The 22,084-nt window shown below is 35.6% G+C and overlaps 1 protein-coding gene across 2 annotated transcripts in view; it reads right to left on the minus strand.

The window, feature by feature from the left end:
* Positions 1–22,084, minus strand: part of DACH1 (dachshund family transcription factor 1) — a 480,275-nt gene that overhangs the window by 141,160 nt on the left and 317,031 nt on the right. Inside the window, exons 4-5 of one of the 2 annotated variants that reach the window (XM_070380571.1) lie at positions 12,929–13,084; positions 12,302–12,474 (exon numbers count right to left, since the gene is read on the minus strand). In XM_070380571.1, the coding sequence (XP_070236672.1) occupies positions 12,302–12,474; positions 12,929–13,084 (329 nt within the window). The remainder of the gene's footprint in view (positions 1–12,301; positions 12,475–12,928; positions 13,085–22,084) is intronic. The other variant, XM_070380572.1, reaches the window with a different exon arrangement.

The raw sequence follows: 22,084 nt of genomic DNA on the forward strand, positions 1-22,084 counted from the left end.
CTTATAGTCCTGCATCATAGCTTCACCAATCAATAAAGCACAATCTTTTGCTGTGTTCTATCTTTATAAAACTAGCCACAATAATAAATGAAAATTTAAGAAGAATACACTCTCACTGGAGAAAAAAAGGTCATACTAATAAACTAATGGTAACAGAATAACATAAAGGAAAATCTGCATTTACTGCTTCTGGGTAGAACAAGAAGTATTGGTCTATACTACAATTCACAATCAAAGGTGGAGATTAAAACAATGAATTCTAAAATGCTAAAATAAAAAGTAGTTTGGGATTAATATACACACACTATTATATATGAAATAGATAACCAAAAAGAACCTACCAAATAGCACAGGGAACTATACTCAATATTTTGATAATAACGTATAGAAAAAAGAATCAGAAAAAGAATATACAAGCACATACATATACATAGCTGAATATATACATACATATATATGTAGAGTTTAATCACTTTACTGTATACCTGAAACACAGCACATTTTAATCAACTGTATGTTAATAAAAATTAAAGTAAAAATTAAATTAAAAATATAAGCTGTTCAATATTACACATTTGACTAAACATGAAAAAATGCACTATCTCAGCAGCCTCATCTCCCCCACAAAGTGCATTCTATTTTATCAACTTAAAATATTTTCTTAGCATAAGATTATATAATCACAGTTCATTTCTCTAAAGGGTTATTTCATTTAACTTTACTTTATACTGCTCTCATTTTAATTATCTTCATTTTCATCACTTCTTCAGTTAGCAATTCCCTTATTGAGTATGTTATAGAATTGGGAAGAAGAAATGTTAAATTTATCTTCATACAACTGTTACAGTACAAAATTGAAGTTGATTAGCATTTTCTAGAACCTAAACTCCTGAGCTTTAAGACAACTCAGACTTCATTCATTCAGAGGTTATTCACTGAACACTTAATGTACACCAGTGTTCTAGGGTCTGGTTATGTGTAAGTAAACAAAACCAATAAAATTCCTTTCTCTAATGAAGTATATACCATCAGTGAGTAAATACTCTTAGTGAAATCCATAATCATTTACACTGATTGTGATATCCAAATTCTCTCCTTCTGGAAAAGTGAACAGAAAGGATAAATAATAGGATTGGGATTCTGCATTCAGGAAAATGTTAAAAAATACTTCTGGAAGACATAACAAACAATTCTAATATACATGCATCTAGTAGAAGGTTAGGTAGCCATTATCAAAACTCCAACTCAGACTTCTAAACTGAGGCTTCAAAGGATATTTACATAGCTCTTTTTCATTGTTTTGATGATGATTTTCAAGAAATACTCAATTTTGCTTATGAGTATTTGGGAAATACTCATGGGAAATGGGAAAATGGTAGGGCCCTTGAGTGTAATCATAAACAACTTAACTTTATTCTCCTACTATCTCCTCAAACTTATTCAATGTTGATAGGGAACTATATTTTTCCCATATCTATAAGAATTTAGGCAGTCTGGAAATTCCAGATTCCTATTTGGTAAAACAAATTCCTACAGTCATTTTGAGCAGCAAAATGCAGTCTTGACTCAAAAGTTATACCTCAGTCTTATGTAATAATAAATATTATCATCTTAATTAAAAGAGAAGTCAAGTAGGTGGAATAGAAGGAAGATAGCAAGGATGAAAAGGTAAGTTCTGAGTCAGCCAGTATTGCCATTAATTGGCATCTCTCTGTTCATGCTGAAGGCTTAAAGCCAACTTTTTATCTAGTTAAGGCACTGTGTATGTTCTAAGAGGTCACCCCTTCTATGAACTGCTCACAGTTCCTTGATGGGTCTAATTTGACTCCGTTCCTCCATCCTCTGAATTTCTGGTATAAGTACATCTGGATGCTTGATTCAAGTTGATATGGCAGCAAGAGTATTTCATAGATAGTGGTGTATGCTTCTACAAGAAGCACTGAGTGTCTGCTTGGTTGCATTTTATGATGACAATCAACACTAATAATAATGGCCTAGATTCATCACTTCATTAGGGTTTACAGTTTGATAAATTTGAAATATGTCATTCCATAATCAGAAGATTTCTATGAACAGAAAGTTTCTCTCGTGCATTACTGTGTTAACTTAAAAAGGAGTACGTCAAGGCTGTATATTTTCACCCTGCTTATTTAACTTATATGCAGAGTACATCATGAGAAACGCTGGGCTGGAAGAAGCACAAGCTGGAATAACGGTTGCTGGGAGAAATATCAATAACCTCAGATATGCAGATGACACCACCCTTATGGTAGAAAGTGAAGAGGAACTAAAAAGTCTCTTGATGAAAGTGAAAGAGGAGAGTGAAAAAGTTGGCTTAAAGCTCAACATTCATAAAACTAAGATCATGGCATCTGGTCCCATAACTTCATCGGAAATAGATGGGGAAACAGTGGAAACAGTGTCAGACTTTATTTTTGGGGGCTCCAAAATCACTGCAGATGGTGTCTGCAGCCATGAAATTAAAAGACGCTTACTCCTTGGAAGGAAAGTTATGACCAACCTAGACAGCATATTAAAAAGCAGAGACGTTACTTTGCCAACAAAGGTCCATCTAGTCAAGGCTATGGTTTTTCCTGTGGTCATGTATGGATGTGAGAGTTGGACTGTGAAGAAAGCTGAGCACTGAAGAATTGGTGCTTTTGAACTGTGGTGTTGGAGAAGATTCGAGAGTCTTGGACTGCAAGGAGATCCAACCAGTTATTCTAAAGGAGATCAGTCCTAGGTGTTCTTTGGAAGGAATGATGCTAAAGCTGAAACTCCAATATTTTGGCCACCTCATATGAAGAGCTGACTCATTGGAAAAGACTCTGCTGCTGGGAGGGATTGGGGGCAGGAGGAGAAGGGGACAACAGAGGATGAGATGGCTGGATGGCGTCACCGACTCGATGGACATGAGATTGGGTGAACTTCAAGAGTTGGTGATGGACAGGGAGGCCTGGCATGCTGCAATTCATGGGGTCGCAGAATCGGACACGATTGAGCGACTGAACTGAACTGAACTGAAGGGACAGTCTGTATGAGGAAGGCAGGGAAATGCTTCATTCCACCCCTCTATCCTTTATTTAAACCTTTTTTTTTTGTCTTTTAAAATATTCAGGTCCCTAGAATTCTCCAATGGTGAACAATGAGTTTATATTTTAACATTATTATGCACTCATGGATATAAATATGTGTCTTGTATTTCAGTACACTGATATATGGCATCCTTAGTTAGAGTTTTAATACTTCCTCTTCCTTGTTAGCATCCCCTTTTCATATTTAATATCAATACCCAAATAAACATTAAGGGAACATATAAAACTGCTTTTCAAAATCCAAGTAAAATTTATACAATATAGTTTTCTTTTCTTAAAAATGATGTATAAAAATGATCCATACATCTAGAATTATACATGGTTGCTCCAAAATAAATTATTCTGTACTCAAAAGCAAATTAGGTAAATGACATTACTGTAAGGTTTTTTAAATCTACTTTGTGAATCCAGTTACTCTGGTTCCAGTTTTTATAATCTTTAAACATTTTGAACTTAATGCAAGTAAAGTATTATTTACTGATATAGCATTTTAGGGACTAGTTTAGAAAAGATATTACAGAATCGAAAATTTATACACTGCATATAAAAATTTTCAGTGTTTAGTTCTTTAAATGAGAATATCCTAAACTGTCTCTAAATTCTCTCTCTCTCTGACACAAACACCACACAACAGCAGACTGGTAGAGAAAATTAATTAAAATTAAGTCATATTTTATGTTCTCAGAAAAATACTGTAATATGGCACATGAGGAAAGATGTTTATTCAGTAATGTAGAATAATTTGAATGTTTCCAAATGTCTCAAAACAATTCTATATTATTATTAAAGAAAAATGATATAAAAAATGCATTTAAATGTCTGCTTTGCATACCACTGAACTACCAACCCCCCAAAAGCAAAATACACTACTTTTGTTATGTAGGAAGAGCTAAACAAGAAAAAGGGAGTGTGAAAGAGAGAGAGGTCTTATTACATTATTGCAACTGTATTTCAAAATCTTGTCATAGGTTCTATATAGAATTATGAACTTATTTTAAACGGAAGATTTTGAATACTTTGGAAGAAAATAAACTAGAAATAAGGTGAAGATCGGAGAAGGCAATGGCACCCCACTCCAGTATTCTTGCCTCGAAAATCCCATGGATGGAGGAACCTGGTAGGCTGTAGTCCATGGGGTCGGTAAGAGTCGGACATGACTGAGCGACTTCACTTTCACTTTTCACTTTCATGCACTGGAGAAGGAAATGGCAACCCACTCCAGTGTTCCTGCCTGGAGAATCCCAAGGATGGGGGAGCCTGGTGGGCTTCCGTCTATGGGGTCGCACAGAGTCGGACACAACTGAAGCAACTTAGCAGCAGCAGCAACAAGGTGAAGATAATGTCACTGTAGAAAGGCTTCTAATGATTTTATAAATACCGACTTACTCATTATGACAACCTGATGAGGCAGTAATATAATAATCCCCATTATACAGAAGAGTAAACAAAGACAGGAATGTTGTGACTTTTATAAGGTCATAAGACTAGGAGATGGCAGAGCTGGAATATAAACCAAGGAGGCTTCCTCCAGAATTCATATTTTAAACTACTAAAATACATTGCCTTTCTTCTTTAAATTTGTTTTATATTTCAGCAAGAACCATTTAAAAAATCCTTACAATACCATTGTGAATTTATTAAATAAAAGTGAGAAAAATATCGATTCATTCAGGGGGATTGGGGGTTATTTGATGAATGATTCTCAAAGAGAATCAATGAGTAGAGCATTTCAGCCTATTAGGAATTCTCTAATGACAAGAGGAATTGATCTCTTGATTCATACTGTTTGTTTTCCTCAGTGATTTAAGGTAATACAAGTGATACATCCCTTTACAATTTGGAAATTATACAAAGGTGGTATAAATAGCTAATATGATAGTTTGGAATAATAACATTAAATAGCACCTAAAGAGCCTAAATCAATAGACTGGAAAAATTAATATGGATAAATGCAAATTCCTAATACAAACAAAAGATAAAGAATTAAATTAGTTGCATTTCACATCAAAACCCATGAAATTTACTGAGTCACTCATTCAACTAACAAAAAGTTATGAACTATGACTAAATTTATAAAGTATTGTCCAAGCTAAATTTTATGTTAGTTTCGTCTCTTTTCTGGGGGTTCACTACTAAAACATTATTCAGGAAGGGGTGGTGTGGTGGGAGCTGATTTAAAAAAAAAAAAGAAAGTCAACCATGAGGTTGGATGAAAATTTGTCAGAAGAAATTAGAATATTTGGTCTGGAAAAAGGAAATACCATAGGTACTATATATAATAGAGAACTTAAATATTTAAAAGGTTAGAAAACAGAATAATTTGTAGACATTTTCTTCTTAAGAAAATACAACATACAAGTAGAAGCTATTGAGATGAAAATTTTAATTTAATCAATGAATAACTTCATCACTCAAATTTGCTGAAAACAGAATAGGCTTTCTACAACACAGATATATAAAAATGGGTAGATAGTATGCAAGAATGATTTCTCCACCATGGGGGAAGTTGGATTATAAAACATCTAACATTCAAAGACTAGAGAACTCTTCAATAAATTATAGATCTCTTCAAGAAAATTAGAGATACCAAGGGAGCATTTCATGCAAAGATGGGCTCAATAAATAAAGAAATGATATGGACCTAACAGAAGCAGAAGATATTAAAAATTGGCAAGAATACACAGAAAAACTGTACAAAAAAGATCTTCATGACACAGATAATCACGATGGTGTGATCACTCACCTAGAGCCAGACATCCTAGAATATGAAGTTAAGTGGGCCTTAGGAAGCTAGTGGAGGTGATGGAATTCCAGTTGAACTATTTCAAATCCTGAAAGATGATGCTGTGAAAGTGTTGCACTCAATATGCCAGCAAAATTGGAAAACTCAGCAGTGGCCATGGGACTGGGAAAGGTCAGTTTTCTTTCCAATCCCAAAAAAAGGAAATGACAAAGAATGCTCAAACTATTGCACAATTGCACTCATCTCACATGCTAGTAAAGAAATGCTCAAAATTCTCCAAGCCAGGGTTCAACAGTACGTGAACTGTGAACTTCCAGATGTCCAAGCTGTATTTAGAAAAGGCAGAGGAACCAGAGATCAAATTTCCAACATTCAATGGTTCATCGAAAAAGCAAGAGAGTTCCAGAAAAACATCTATTTCTGCTTTATTGACTATGCCAAAGCCTTTGACTGTGTGGATCACAACAAACTGTGGAAAATTCTGAAAGAGATGGGAATACCAGACCGTCTGACCTGCCTCTTGAGAAACCTGTAGGCAGGTCAGGAAGCAACAGTTAGAACTGGACATGGAGGGTGGGACGATTTTGTAGAATGGCATTGAAACATGTATAATATCATATATGAAACGAATCATCATTCCAGGTTCGATGCATGATACTGGATTCTTGGGGCTGGTGCATTGGGATGACCCAGAGGGATAGTACAGGGAGGGAGGAGGGAGGCAGGTTCAGGATGGGGAACATGTGTATGCCTGTGGCAGATTCATGTTGATATATGGCAAAACCAATACAATATTGTAAAGCTAAAAAAAAAAAAAGAAGAAGAAGAACTGGACATGGAACAACAGACTGGTCCAAATAGGAAAAGGAGTACATCAAGGCTGTATATTGTCACCCTGCTTATTTAACTTATATGCAGAGTACATCATGAGAAACGACGGGCTGGACAAAGCACAACCTGGAATCGAGATTGCTGGGAGAAATATCAATCACCTCAGATATGCAGATGACACCACCTTTATGGCAGAAAGCGAAGAAGAATTAAAGAGCCTCTTGATGAAAGTGAAAGAGGAGATGAAAAAGTTGGCTTAAAGCTCAACATTCAGAAAACAAAGATCATGGCATCTTGTCCCATCACTTCATGGCAAATAGATGGGGAAACAATGGAAACAGTGGCATCTTTATGGTTTTGGACTCTAAAATCAATGCAGCTGGTGACTGCAGCCATGAAATTAAAAGACGTTTATTCCCTGAAAGAAAAGTTATGACCAGCCTAGACAGCATATTAAAAAGTAGAGACATTACTTTGCCAACAAAGGTCCATCTAGTCAAGGCTTTGGTGGTCATTTATAGATGACAATGATGACTGTGATACATATATATGTATCATATGGTCATGTATGAGTTGGACTATAAAGAAAGCTGAGCGCTGAAGAATTGATGCTTTTGAACTAGTATGTTGGAGAAAACTCTTTAGAGTCCCTTGGACTGCAAGGAGATCCAACCCATCCATCCTAAAGGAAATCAGTCCTGAATATTCATTGGAAGGACTGATGTTGAAGCTGAAACTCCAATACTTTGGCCACATGTTGCGAAGAGCTGACTCATTTGAAAAGACCCTGATGCTGGGAAAGATTGAAGGCAGGAGAAGAATAGGATGACAGAGGATGAGATGGTTGGATGGCATCACCAACTAAATGAGCATGAGTTTGAGTAGGCTCTGGGATTTGGTGATGGACAGGGGGCCTGGTGTGCTGCAGTCCATGGGGTCGCAGAGAGTCGGACATGACTGAGCTACTGAACTGAACTGAACATTCAAAGCCTCTACTCTTCAAGTTCTGTGAATATTAAACAGTAAACATACATGGATTTCAATCTGATACATAATAGACCAAATCAGAACTTGTAGTAATTTGATATAATCTTACAGACATTTAGCTATTAGGGATTTAATGTAGAATTACTAGTGTGTAAACATCCTATGTCCTTTTCCTCCCTCCTCAAAGTTATTGCACTAATATTTACAGTAGTCCAAAACAATCAACCAGAGAAAATCTAAATTCAATACTTTAGCAGACTCTGTCTTGGAGGCTTTCATTTAAAGCAAATAACCATGTCCTATTGGAACTGTCCTCACCTATGTAATTTTCTCTCCTTCAATGTTTTTCTTCTTTTCTTTCAATACCAAGTCCTATTGCTCTATGTTGTTTGGGAGTTTCATTTGTGCTGCTTCAATTAACCACAGCCTAAGATTCACATGGGTTTGAGTTCATCAAAACTCAAGGATTGGCCATTTTTCTTCTGTAAAAAACAGGTTGGCAAATATTTTATTTAACTCTGCCTCTGTATGTGAAAGTAGTCATGGACATTATGTAAATTGGTGTGGGTCTATGTTCCAAAAAGTTTATTTATGGACACCAAAAGTTGAATTCCATATGATATTCATGTGTTATAAAAGAGTTTTCTTCTGATTTTTTCCAACCATTTAAAAATGTAAAGTCATTCTTAACTCATAGTCCATTACAAAAATTGACAGCAGGGTAGATTTACTCAAGTTCAGCAGCTTGTAGACCCCATTCTAATGCTTGAACCAGTACCTACATTTTCAAAAATAAATTATGAGAAAATCATCATGGTTCTTGTAATTAGTATGCAAGGATAACAACTAAAATATATATATATGTGTAACACTAAGAGCTGTGTTTTTGCTTCTCTTCTGTTCAATACATTCTTATTGCCAGTTTTATTTAGGTTGACTTTAAGTTTAATTCTTATCATTACTATAAAAAATGTAACTAGCACATTCCCATATAGGGATGATCCCTATTTTTTCTTGTTTTACCTTTTTTTTTTCCAATACAGGTAAATCTTTTTCAGTATTTAACATTTCACTTTTAATTTAGGATCTTTTCAAGCAACCAAATTGTAGGCTATATTCTAATTACCCACTTCGCCCCACACTATTTGATGTGACATAAGAGTTGATGCTAAAGCTGAAACTCCAGTACTTTGGCCACCTCATGCAAAGAGTCGACTCATTGGAAAAGACTCTGATGCTGGGAGGGATTGGGGGCAGGAGGAGAAGGGGGCGACAGAGGATGAGATGGCTGGATGGCATCACCGACTCAATGGACATGAGTCTGAGTGATCTCCGGGAGTTGGTGATGGACAGGGAGACCTGGTGTGCTGTGATTCATGGGGTCGCAAAGAGTCGGACACGACAAGTGACTGAACTGAACTGAAGAGTTAAACATTTTCTTTGGGGAAAATAAAAATTTCCTCTAAAATAATTTTAATTAATATGTATAATGAGAGTTTTCTAAACACTGCTTCAAATGAGCGAGGTTATAAGAATGCTAAGTTCTCAGTAATAACTATTACCAGAAATGATTGTAAGTTGAATTAATACTGTGATTAACAAATTAACAAATTATCTAGTAGTGAAAAGTCACTCAGGATTTGAAAAAGTTCTCTTCTCAGTTCTTTGACTAATAACAATGTAGCATTCACTGGCATTCTCTCAAGAAAGGATGTAAGGATGTTTTATTAGTTCATCTGGGTCTCCTATGATATTTGTTATTTTTCTCTGGTAAGGGTACTTCTGAAAATTACATAAGGAACATAAGCCCATCTTTCTTTGGGGCTTCCCAGGTGGCGCTAGTGGTAAAGAACTCACCTGCCAATGCAGGAGACATAAGAGACAGGGATTCCATTCCTCTTTGTTTACAGAGCCACTATTATGTTAAAAAAAATCCTATTTGCATATTACTCAACTTTTTACATAAGTAATAACTAGACCTTTAGAAAATGCATAATACCCAAAAACCAGCACAGTATCATACAGGGTATTTCCATAGCCATAAAAACTCTCCCTTCTCTATTCATCCCCTGCTCCCACCCACTAGCCACCACTGATATTTTTAGCAGTGATCTTCAACATTTTAGCACCAGGGACCAGTTCTGTGGAAGACAGTTTTTCCACGGATGGGGTTGGGGATAATTTGGGGATGATTCAAGCACATTACATTCATTCTGTACTTTATGTTTATTATTATTACATTATGATATGTAATGAAGTAAATATACTGCTCTCTATAATCCAGAATAATTGGGAGCCCCAGTTTGCATTCCTGAATTCAGGCAGTAACATGAATGATGGGGAGTGACTGTAAATACAGATGAAGCCTTGTTAACTTGCCCCCACTGTGTTTGGGGCCAGGTTCCTAACAGGTGATGTACTGGCTCCCGTCTATGGCCTGGACAGTTGTGAACTGCTGTTTTTAGGATCTCCATAGTTTTGACTTATTCCAGAGTGTCCTACACTTGAAACCATATAGTGCAAAACCTTTTCAAACTAGCTTCTTTAACTTGGCAGTATGCACTTGAGTTTCTCTTCATGGCTTGATAGCTCATTTCTTTTTAGGTCTTAATATTCCTTTATGGTAGTGAGAATTTGGCTAAGCTACTCCCTAGTATTACTGCCTCAGCATCCATTTTCTTTGACCAAGAGGACTGCAGGGACCTTAAATTGACACTAGCCCCTTCATGCTAGTGCATGCCAGAGTAATGAACAAATATAAGTTCCTGGTATGTGTCCTCAACAGCCCTTGTGATCAACAGTCTTCTTAGATAAGATCCCTGGGAGGCTTACTAAAACCCTACTCTTTGGTTTGAATTGACCAATCCAACCTTAGCTTGGAAACCCCAAAGTACTCATCCATGGATCCTAATAAGGCATTTGCCTCAGGTCCTGCCTTGCCCTCTCTGTCTGTACCCCATCTTAACCTCCCTTTCCTGTCTCTGGAGGCATGCCAAGTATCAATACTTCCTCCAGGTCCCATGATTAATAAACTTCTCTATTTCAGTTTTTCATATATCTCTTATTGAACCATGGCTTACCCATTTAATAAATGTTAATTTATTTTTTGGAAACACAGTTGACTTACAATATTGCATTAGTTTCAGGTGTATATCATAGCACCTTGATATTTTTATATATTACTCTCCATATAAAATTACTATAAAATATGGACTATATTTTCTGTGTTGTACACCATATGTTTGTTGCATGTTTATTTGTACCCATAGTTTGGTACCTCTAACCCCCTTCACCTAGTTGCTCCTCGCCCAACCCTCTTCCCTCAGGTAACCGCTAGTTTGTTTTCTGTTATCTGTGAATCTATTTCTGTTGTGTTTGTTTATTTGTTTTATTTTTTAAGACTCTAAATAAAAGTGAAGAGACACAGTATTTGCCTCTCTTTGTCTGCTTTATTTCACTAAATATAATACTCTCCAGGGTTATCCATATTGTTAACAAAATGGTAAAAAACAGTCATAGCAGATGGATATGCACATTTTTTTTTTATCCAGTCAATTACTGAAGGGCATCTTGGTTGCTTCCAAGATTTGGCAATTTTGAAAACAACTTCTATAAATGTCCATGTGCAAATTTTTGTGTAAACATCAGTGTTCAACTCTTTTGGGTAAAAATCATATGATTGTATGGTAAGAACATGTTTAGTTTCATTAGAAACCACCAAACTGTATACTAAAATGGGCATTAAATTCTGCATTCCACAAGCAACGAATAAAAATTGTAACAAGGCCATTTATGTAAAACATGCTCCAGAGACTCCCCTAAACTCACACGTTTTATATTCAGAAAAACAGGATAATAATTATGTCAAATATGGATAATGCAGTGTGAGGTGTCTTTTACTTACTTTAAAAATTAATAGTCTATTCTGTCAATGCATTTAAAGTACTTTGATTTAAAAATACATTATAAAGTAATATGAATGAAAAAGTATATACAGATACACACCCATTTAAAAATGTAAACATACCTCCCACACACATATACAGAGAGAGAGAGTCAGAGCATTGTGTACATACATATGTGATGTTTGTATGTTATCTTCCAATTCCTGTTTATTTTTTAATCTACAAAAAACTTCCAATTTTATTATTTCGTTTAGTTTTTTATATCCATATGGTATTATCCATTTTTAGGTATAGAAACAATCAGAAAGATCGAGTTAAATCAAGATGACAGAGCTAGTTAAGTGGCAGAAACATAATTTAACCCTTGTGGTCTTTTGAAAACAAATCAGATACTAATTTCCATACCTCAAGGCTCATAACAAAATACAAATATGCACACATACCCATGAACACAAACATAACCATACTTTCAAGCACATACACAAAATTTGAAATATATCATTTAATTCATCTCCTTCTTAGTGGATATAATGGAGAACTTTAAGTTAACCAGCCTGCTTAAATATTGTACGCATAGTTCTAATTACTATAAGTGACTTTTTCTTATAATCTATTTTCTATATCACTTAGCTTTTTAAAGTTAGAACTACTTGTGCAATAAGAAAAATGGATTGATTGAGTGATGGTGACTTAAGAGGATCTTGGTTTTGGCCAAATCAGTCGTATAATTAAACAATTACCTTAATAACAGATGTCTCAACTCTGGATGGGGGACTCTGAACTTGTGCTGCTGCCGCCATATTTGCAATGGTGCTAAGATGGTTCATCTGGCTCATTGCCATGGTGACAGATGCTGGAGGTAGGCTGACAGGAATTAGAGGGTGGGGCATCATCATAAAAGGAAGCTCCAGTCCTGTAAAAAATGCACATGTATCAGCATCTCTCTATTCAAATAGAATGATGAAATATAGTATATCTCACTAATTAAAATGGTTAAGAACATAATCATTGAAAATTGAAGCATTTAAAAATGTTCTAATAATGACAATCAAAGGAAAAATATTTGTCCTCTTTGTATGCAACAATGCCCATTTATCACTCAGGGAAATTAAAGTAAAAACTAACCAGTTTGGTGTCATGTTTTATCACTCACCACTCTTCATTGGTTTTTAATACAAACAGTTAATTTTTTGCTACATTATTCTGATCAATCTAATTCTTGTTTTAAATACTATGGTTTTCTTTATCATAATTAACTATCTAAATGTAATATACATTTCAACTACATCCTATATTTTACTATCTGATCATTACTTTTTTTTTTCTTTTACAGCTATTATTTTTAGTGCTAAAAAATGCCATCGTACCATTTGGCAGAAGGTGGCTCTGCTGAAGATGGTGGAGAGGATGACTAACTGGAAGGCTATGCACTCCAGGTATGCGGGGGTGGGTAACAGAAGCCTTAGATCCCTGGGGTGGGGAAGAGTACAGTGTTTCTTTATCCCAAGAACCATCACTGCTGCCTGTGGGGAATGAATATAAATTATTTGTCTACAGTATTATTCCAAATCTTCTAATGACTAATTTGAAATGATGTTTTAAAAAACATATCACATTTGGTAAGTGGCTAAGTGATTTCTTGGGAAACAAGCTCAAGTAGATAAGTTTCTCCTAAACCATATTTTCCTTTTGTTTTTCTATTTTTTGAATGTAGTTTTTGAAAAATGACATTCCTACAATAGGTAGCCTATTTGTGGGATTTAATACTGTTTGACTAACCAATTTAATATAAAATTGACCTTATTATGTACCTCAAGAATTCATTACCTCTTGGGCCTGAATCACAGTGATAATTATAGAATGCAAAGTTATCCTTGCTTAATGGAATCCTAGTCACTTTTCAGAGTTAAGTTTCCTAACTTAATTCCATGGCAAATGCTAAACATGGAATTATTAAATGCCCAATTTGATTAGATAGAATACAGAGAACTCAAAGATCACTTTACAAAAGATAATAATATCGAAGCAATAAATTAAATGTATGCATATCAACATCTCCTGTTTTCAATTACAGAGAAACAAGTTTATAATTGTGGCAATACCAATGCCGAAGTCAGAACAGTGCATTTGAGGGCATGCATTTTAAAATTGTGACAGTGTTTTGGATCAAGAGAATCTTGAAACACTTAATAGGATACTCCTTGAAAGATTTTTATATATCATTTTAATGTAGGCATGTTCTTAGATTAAATTATTTTAACATTTATTGCTTAACTGAATCTACTGAATGTAAAAACTACCCACTTGAAAGAAATTTTCTGTAATATCCCTGTTGGTTTATGAGTTTCCATTTCTTAAAAAGGAAAAGAAACCATCTTTTCATATAATATGCTTAGAAACAGCAAAATTGGTAAAACTCCAACTTAAATACTTTAGCACTATTTAAAGCCTCATTGTAAAATCTCTACGACATAAATACTTAGTTATTGCCATGATTTTTTTTCCATTTACTTCCTGAAGACAGTTAAGGTTCAATATAAATTCAAACTCATTAGCTCAATACTGTCTGGATCTTAGAGTAAATTGTTCAGAAGTGGGTAATGAAAACTCAATTCAAATTCTTCAGCAATCAAACAAAGAAATTTTATTAAACAATGAAAAGAATCAATTAAAATGAATTCCTATCTTATCTATATTATTTTACAAGAAATCATGACAGTTTTTGGCTTAAAAAAGAAAAAAAAGGGAAGTTTATAGCTTCATACAAAAATGACTCACATAAGAGAAATTTCTCCAACTTGCTACTACATTATGATATAAAAGTTCACTTCTATTTTCACAAATTTATATAGCTTATTTCTCTATTCATGACTTTTCTGATACTTTATAACAAGGTCCTAGTCAAACATGGAGAAGTTATAAGTATATACATTTTGAACATATTATGTCAATAAAATATTCAGTGATAAAACTTTTGAAATATTTTCACTTAATATTTCCATTATCAAAGTATGTACAAAAGTCTTCATTACTTATTTACTTTTTATGTTATCAGTTAAAATTAGAGTTAAACACCATTTGGATATAGAAATAATGCATTGGAATAAATGTTATTTGAATATGAAAATTGCATTAGAAATTTATACATAATGAATTATTTTTTCTTTCTATTTCATGTAAAATATGCAAGGATTGCATTTTCACATTAGATCCCAGTTTTGAGGTTAATTAACTAATAAATGAAAGAGGGAAAAATTTTCACATTCATTATTTTGGACTGAATTTGAGTTCTGCTTATACCTATTACCTACTTTTGTTTCTCTGTTCAGTTGAGCCAAATTCTTTTATTTACATCTTAATTACTAGTTAATAAATGGGAAAGAGACATTTTCCAAATATACTTCAGTTTCCCTCTCAAATCAGTAGAGAAGCACTTATTTTTTCACATTATCAAGGTATAAAATATAAAGTTAAAATTCTGACTAAATCTTCCTGATAAAATATTATAGACAAAATACTACCTATTTCCACATCTCTTTTGGATCATGGGATATCAGTCCTTGGGTAAGGGTAAATACCAATCATCCATATGAGAATTTTCCATAGATTGGATTTTCTCACTACATAAAATGCTCCTAGCCATCTCCGCCAATCATCATTTGGTAAATACTCATGATGTTAACTCATTTGGGTAATAAATAGAGCAAACAATTAAGAAACTAAGTCTGATGAAAAATATACAATATATAACCAAGTCAGCTGTAAGTGATTTTTGCATAATTTATAACATCTTGCTCCTCTATTAGCATGAATAAATAAGAATTGAAAATAGGCCATTTCAGAACAAGACATGCCCATATTTATTAAAAGTATAATTTTCAACTGCTTTGCTTTACATCAATATATTTAATGATATAAGCCAATATCTACATATGAGCCTACACACAAACATGCATATGTATGTATATCTTTGAGATTAAAGTTTATTATTAAGTCTGAATGAAAACTTACAGGAGACAGCAGATTTCCTATATAAGAAAAGTCCTAACGTGGTGAAAGTGAAAGTCACTCAATCGTGTCCGACTCTTTGAGACCTCCTGGACTATACAGTCCATGGAATTCTCCAGGCGAGAATACTGAAGGGGGTAGCCTTTACCTTCTCCAGCGGATCTTCCCAACCCAGGAATCGAACCCAGGTCTCCCACATTGCAGGTGGATTCTTTACCAGCTGAGCCACAAAGGAAGCCCAATATGTGGTAAGGGGAGTTGGAGAGAAACAGAAAAGAACTGATTCTTCTCTCCTCTTCCATTCTACTGGAATCCCATCATTTCTTTAATTTTATACTGGAGTACAAATAAACCTTGACCTAGTCCTAGTATCCTCAAAGAACATATATTCTATAATATGGAGTGGAGGCAAGTGTGCAGAAACTCAGACATTTGATAAATGTATAAAATGTTTCCAAACCAAGAAAAATGGTCATGAGCTTGTAAAAAGGCTCAGTACATCTTCTGTTTGATTATTTAGACCTCATATGGATATTTTAATGTGTTGTGGGGGGAAGAATTAAAGGGAGAGACAATCTCCCATGCTGCTGCTGCTGCTAAGTCACTTCAGTTGTGTCCGACTCTGTGTGACCCCATAGACGGCAGCCCACCAGGCTCCTCCGTCTCTAGGATTCTCCAGGCAACAACACTAGAGTGGGTTGCCATTTCCTTCTCCAATGCATGAAAGTAAAAAGTGAAAGGGAAGTCGCTCAGTCGTGTCTGACTCTTAGCGACCCCATGGACTGCAGCCCACCAGGCTCCTCCGTCCATGGGGTTTTCCAGGCAAGCGTACTAGAGTGGGGTGCCATCACCTTCTCCGACAATCTCCCATACCTAACCCTAAACAGAGATTGTGGAGAAGCACTGGGAGAATCTTAGGCTAGACACCTGCTTACACAGGTGGAAATAAATCTGTGCTTTGACTGACAGCAGAACACACAGGCAGCTATTATATGATGAAATTAAATAGTGTAACTACAAGCATCAGGCAGGCCAGCTCCTAATGTGTGTGGTTTGGTGTGGTTTGATGGATAAAGAATTAGCAAATGTACCATTTTACCACAACCAGATTAAGTGGGCATATGAATGCAAGAGGAAAAATTGAAATTAACACCTGATTACCAATTTTGTCTCTAGGTAAAAGCTATTTATTATATATGTATATAATCTGAAACAATTTATTTACTCTGTTTAATTACATTGATAGTAAGAATATATCTATGATTACATATATGCAAATATATGGAACTTATATACAAAAAGTGACTGTGTGTGTTTAGCTTTCCTTTCCTGTAAAAGCTGTGTATTTCTCATGGATAAATAAGATGATTTTAAGGTTTTATTGTTGTTTAGTCACTAAGTTGTGTCCTTTTTGTGACTCCATGGACTGTAGTCTCACCAGATTCCTCTGTCCATGGAAATTCTTCACGTAAGAATACTGGAGTGTGTTGCCATTACATCTTCTCCAGGAGATCTTCCCTACCCAGGAACTGAACCCGAATCTCCTGCATTGACAAGCAGATTCTTTACCACCGAGCCACATCGGAACCCTGATTTTGCAGTTCAGTGTTACTGAAATTCAAGTTCATAAGGAACACGTATGGGAGATTCCCTGCTTATATCTCTACCCCAACTTTAAGACATAGTTATATTTTCTGAAAATGTAAATAGTTGGATGGACTATCTTAGTCTTTTTGTAACTCAGATGCTTTTTTTCTATGCATCCATTTTATATTTTTAAGGTATTATCAGATATATATTTTATGATGGATCTGGTATACAGAGAAATAGACTACTTTGGGAAGAAACCCATAAATTTTGAAGCTATCTCTACTCTAAAGACAACCAGATTATCAAACAGAACTGATAGATAGCAAATATAGACTTTTCATTCCAATTATGGCCTTCAAATATGCTCTGTCAAGACTCCCTCTTCTACTCCTTAATAACCTTGAGCAGATTTTGAGCATACAAAACTCCATTCTGTTTTACACTACTCTGCATCCTCCTTTCCATCACTACCTGCTAGCCCCAGAACCCAGGTAGTTGGAAATCAGAGGGGCTTGGACAGCTTGTCATCCATTTTTCTCCTTTCTCCTGGTAAGAAAAGGGAGGTGTCTTCTCCCATCCAACTGGCCCCTGCTCAAGTTCTGCCCACACTGTCATTCCTATGGCTGTGTTTATTGGTCACTGACATCTACAATGTGACAGCTGCCTATATCCGGAGTATCCCCTGATACATAATGTCTGATCATTTGTTGGGGTCATCTAGCGAGACCTCCTAATTGCATAGGTCCTTGACAATGAAAATGTCCTTTAACTTTGTGCTCTTCTAAGCTCCCTAAGGAGATGGCATTGGCAACCCACTTCAGTACACTTGCCTGGAAAATCCCATGGACGGAGGAGCCTGGTGGGCTGCAGTCCATGGGGTCGCTAACAGTCAGACACGACTGAGCGACTTCACTTTCACTTTTCACTTTCATGCATTGGAGAAGGAAATGGCAACCCACTCCAGTGTTCTTGCCTGGAGAATCCCAGGGATGGTGGAGCCTGGTGGGCTGCTGTCTATGGGGTCGCACAGAGTCTGACACGACTGAAGCAACTTAGCAGAAACAGCAAGCTCCCTAAACGTCATGGTATTTTTAAAAATTTATTTATTTTAATTGGAGGCTAATTACTTTACACTATTACAGTGTTTTTTGCCATACTTTGACATGAATCAGCCATAGGTGTACATGTGTTCCCCATCCTGACCCCGCTTCCCAACTCCCTCCCCATCCCATCCCTCAGGGTCATCCCAGTGCACCAGCCCTGAGCACCCTGTCTCATGCATCAAACTTGGACTGGCAATCTATTTCACATATGGTAATATACATATTTCAATGCTATTCTCTCAAATCATCCCACCCTCACCTTCTCCCACAGAGTCCAAAAGTCTGTTCTTTACATCTGTGTCTCTTTTGCTGTCTTGTATATAGGCTCATTGTTACCATCTTTCTAAATTCCATATATATGTGTTAATATACTGTACTGGTGTTTCTCTTTCTGACTTACTTCACTCTGTATAATAGGATCTAGTTTCATCCACCTCATTAGAACTGATTCAAATGCATTCTTTGTAATAGCTGAGTAATATTCCATTGTGTATATGTACCACAGCTTTCTTATCCGTTTGTCTGCAATGGACATCTAGATTGCTTCCATGTCCTAGCTATTGTAAACAGTGCTGCGATGAACATTGGGGTACATGTGTCTTTTTCATTTCTGGTTTCCTCGGTATGTATGCCCAGCAGTGGGATTTCTGGGTCATATGGGAGTTCTATTTTCAGGTTTTTAAGGAATCTTCACCCTGTTCTCTGGAGTAGGCAATGGCAACCCACTCTAGTACTCTTGTCTGGAAAATCCCATGGACGGAGGAGCCTGGTAGGCTACATTCCATGGGATCGCTAGGAGTTGGACACGACTGAGCGACTTCACTTTCACTTTTCACTTTCATGCATTAGAGAAGGAAATGGCAACCCACTCCAGTGTTCTTGCCTAGAGAATCCCAGGGACGGGGGAGCCTGGTGGGCTGCCGTCTATGGGGTCGCACAGAGTTGGACACGACTGAAGTGACTTAGCAGCAGCAGCAGCAGCACACTGTTCTCCATAGTGGCTGTACTAGTTTGCATTCCCGCCAACAGTGTAATAGGGTTCCTTTTTTTCCACACCCTCTCCAGCATTTAGTGTTTGTAGACTTTTTGATAGCAGCCATTCTGACCAGTGTTTGATGGTACCTCATTGTGGTTTTGATTTGCATTTCTCTGATAATGAGTGATGTTGAGCATCTTTTCATGTGTTTGTTAGCCATCTGTATGTCTTCTTTGGAGAAATGTCTGTTTAGTTCTCGGGTCCATTTTTTGATTGGGTTATTTTTCTGGAATTGAGCTGCATGAGACGCTTATATATTTTTGAGATTAATTCTTTGTCAGTTGCTTCATTTGCTATTATTTTCTCCCATTCTGAAGGCTGTCTTTTCACCTTGCTTATAGTTTCCTTCATTGTGCAAAAGCTTTTAAGTTTAATTAGGTCCCATTTGTTTATTTTTGCTTTTATTTCCATTACTCTGGAAGGTGGGTCATAGAGGATCCTGTTGTGATTTATGTCAGAGATTGTTTTGCCTATGCTTTCCTGTAGGAGTTTTAGAGTTTCTGGTCTTACATTTAGATTTTTAATCCATTTTGAGTTTATTTTTTGTGTATGGTGTTAGAAAGTGTTCTAGTTTCATTCTTTTACAAGTGGTTGACCAGTTTTCCCAGCACCACTTGTTAAGTAGATTGTCTCTTCTCCACTGTATATTCTTGCCTCCTTTATAAAAAATAAGGTGTCCATAGGTGCATGGATTTATCTCTGGACTTTCTATTTTCATGCTCTTTTGATACTAAGGCCCTTCTCCTGATGTGTATCCTTTAGTTCTGATGATGTCAACTCTCTCTATTCTGCCACCCCTCCTCAATCCTCTCTTCCCCTGCTCAAACATGTATAGAAAACAGTTCAGCCACAGCAGACATTCAGCTATGAAATGAGGTGGAGGTATCTGTAATCCTTGAGTAATTCTCTCTCCTCTCTCAGCACCTGGTGGTGAGAAAGGACCCTCAAATAGGAATCACTAAGTCACAGTGGACTCCATTAGGTTCTGTCTTTTCACTACAAGTCTTTTTTTTTTTTTCAAACACCCTCTGCCATGGTGGTCATCCTCTCCTATGAATGCAAGAGGAGGAAATCTGTGCAGTCTGGAGTGATCATTAAGGTAGCAACTTCGGTTCAGCTGCTATTAAAAAGTACTGATTGATTTTTACTTTTTTAAAATTGAGGTGTATTCGGTCCTTTGTCTCGTGTGTAACCATAGGAAAATTCCTATTTCATATATTGTTACTTAGATTATTCAATAGAACTAACCACAAACTTGCCTGTATTCTAAGTAGAATTTTAGTAACTGGTTCATTAGAAAAACTGAAATAAAAGAAAAGAAATATGAATGCCCAATTTTTGAAATGCTACTTCACAAATCAACTGAAACTTTAAGTTACCAAGACAGAAATTCAAAGAAAAAAGATTACATTAGTAAAAAAAAATAAAGAATGATTAAATGTGGGGATAATCATTAATGAAATAAAGATCATTTTTTTGGAACACAACTTTTAGATAGGAAAGAAAAAATGTTTTGGAGAAGGATGTTATTACTGTTTCTCTTTAAGTAAAAAAAAAAAAGAAAACTTTGGGTATATATATCAGAGGTAGTAATTAAAATCCTACCCCAAATAATTATATTTATTTTTGAATCCTAAACATATCTAATAAGAAATAGGTTCTAAAAGAGAGGGTCACCATATTTTTAAATGCACATGAGCACATGTAAAATAATTGAACACAAAGTTAAAGTGATCTGTAAAATGAATTGTCTTTGAAACTATCATGCATTAAAAGAGTAAAAGTATATTTAAGTGTTATTTTATTTTATACCTAGTTGACATGTAACTTTTCGTTCAGATTTTCCCACAGGCTGACCCTGATAAAGGAGGCAAGTCTCAAAGGGACTGACGGTCACACCACAGCTTAGTGAGTGATGCTGATAGACTGTGACAGGAACCTGACTTTGTCAAGATTCGTTTACAATGAAAATGATGGCTGGAGCAGGCATTTACTCCATACCATTGGAGACCACTTAGAAGGATGTCAACGCCATCTTAACAATAGAATCAAGACTACCAAGGAAAAGTAAATACTAGTCTCAGTTGCTACAGCTGTTTAGCTGTTACTTCAGAAGTAGGTGAGAATAAACAAGTTATCTTTTAGAGGATAAACTTCACTGTAATAAAAAGTGTTATATGACCTGTCAGCATACAAGTATTTTGCATAAATAGGAGACACAGTTCTGTCACGAATTATTGTAACGTAATATTTTAAATCGTTTTTCTGGATAATGATCTGAGCTAAGTGATATACTTTAGAAAATAGAAACACTTAAATCATCTGGTTTTTCCTTCAACTTAATCAAATTGCTTTATTTTAAAATGAGGAAGAGGCAATCTGTAAAGGATACAATTAATTGGGGCACAATTTTAAACTTTCCAGTTGAAGTATAGTGGTTTAGCAAAGAAAACAGCACAAACACCTCCTAATTGGTATTGCACAGTAATGCCCACAGAGTAAGCCATTTCCAGTCTAAAATTTATATTTGCACATATAGCCTGTTTGATTTGAAAGTGCAATTTTTTTCTTAGAGAGAAAGAATAATATTTTCATGAATTCTAACTCTCCCACTGTCAATAAATATGAGTCATTTAGGAAAATATGTTCTTTTCCAGAAATAACTAGACATTTTCTTTAGTTATTTGTCATTAAGTAAACCTAACTCTAAGTGTTACATATTTGTGAACTAGAAGTTTAAAACTCTTGCCATAAAAGTAGCTTTCTATTTTACCTTTTACTTTATT

The sequence above is a fragment of the Bos mutus genome, chromosome 12 (genome assembly GCF_027580195.1).
Source record: "Bos mutus isolate GX-2022 chromosome 12, NWIPB_WYAK_1.1, whole genome shotgun sequence".
In the NCBI taxonomy this organism is placed as follows: Eukaryota; Metazoa; Chordata; class Mammalia; order Artiodactyla; family Bovidae; genus Bos; species Bos mutus.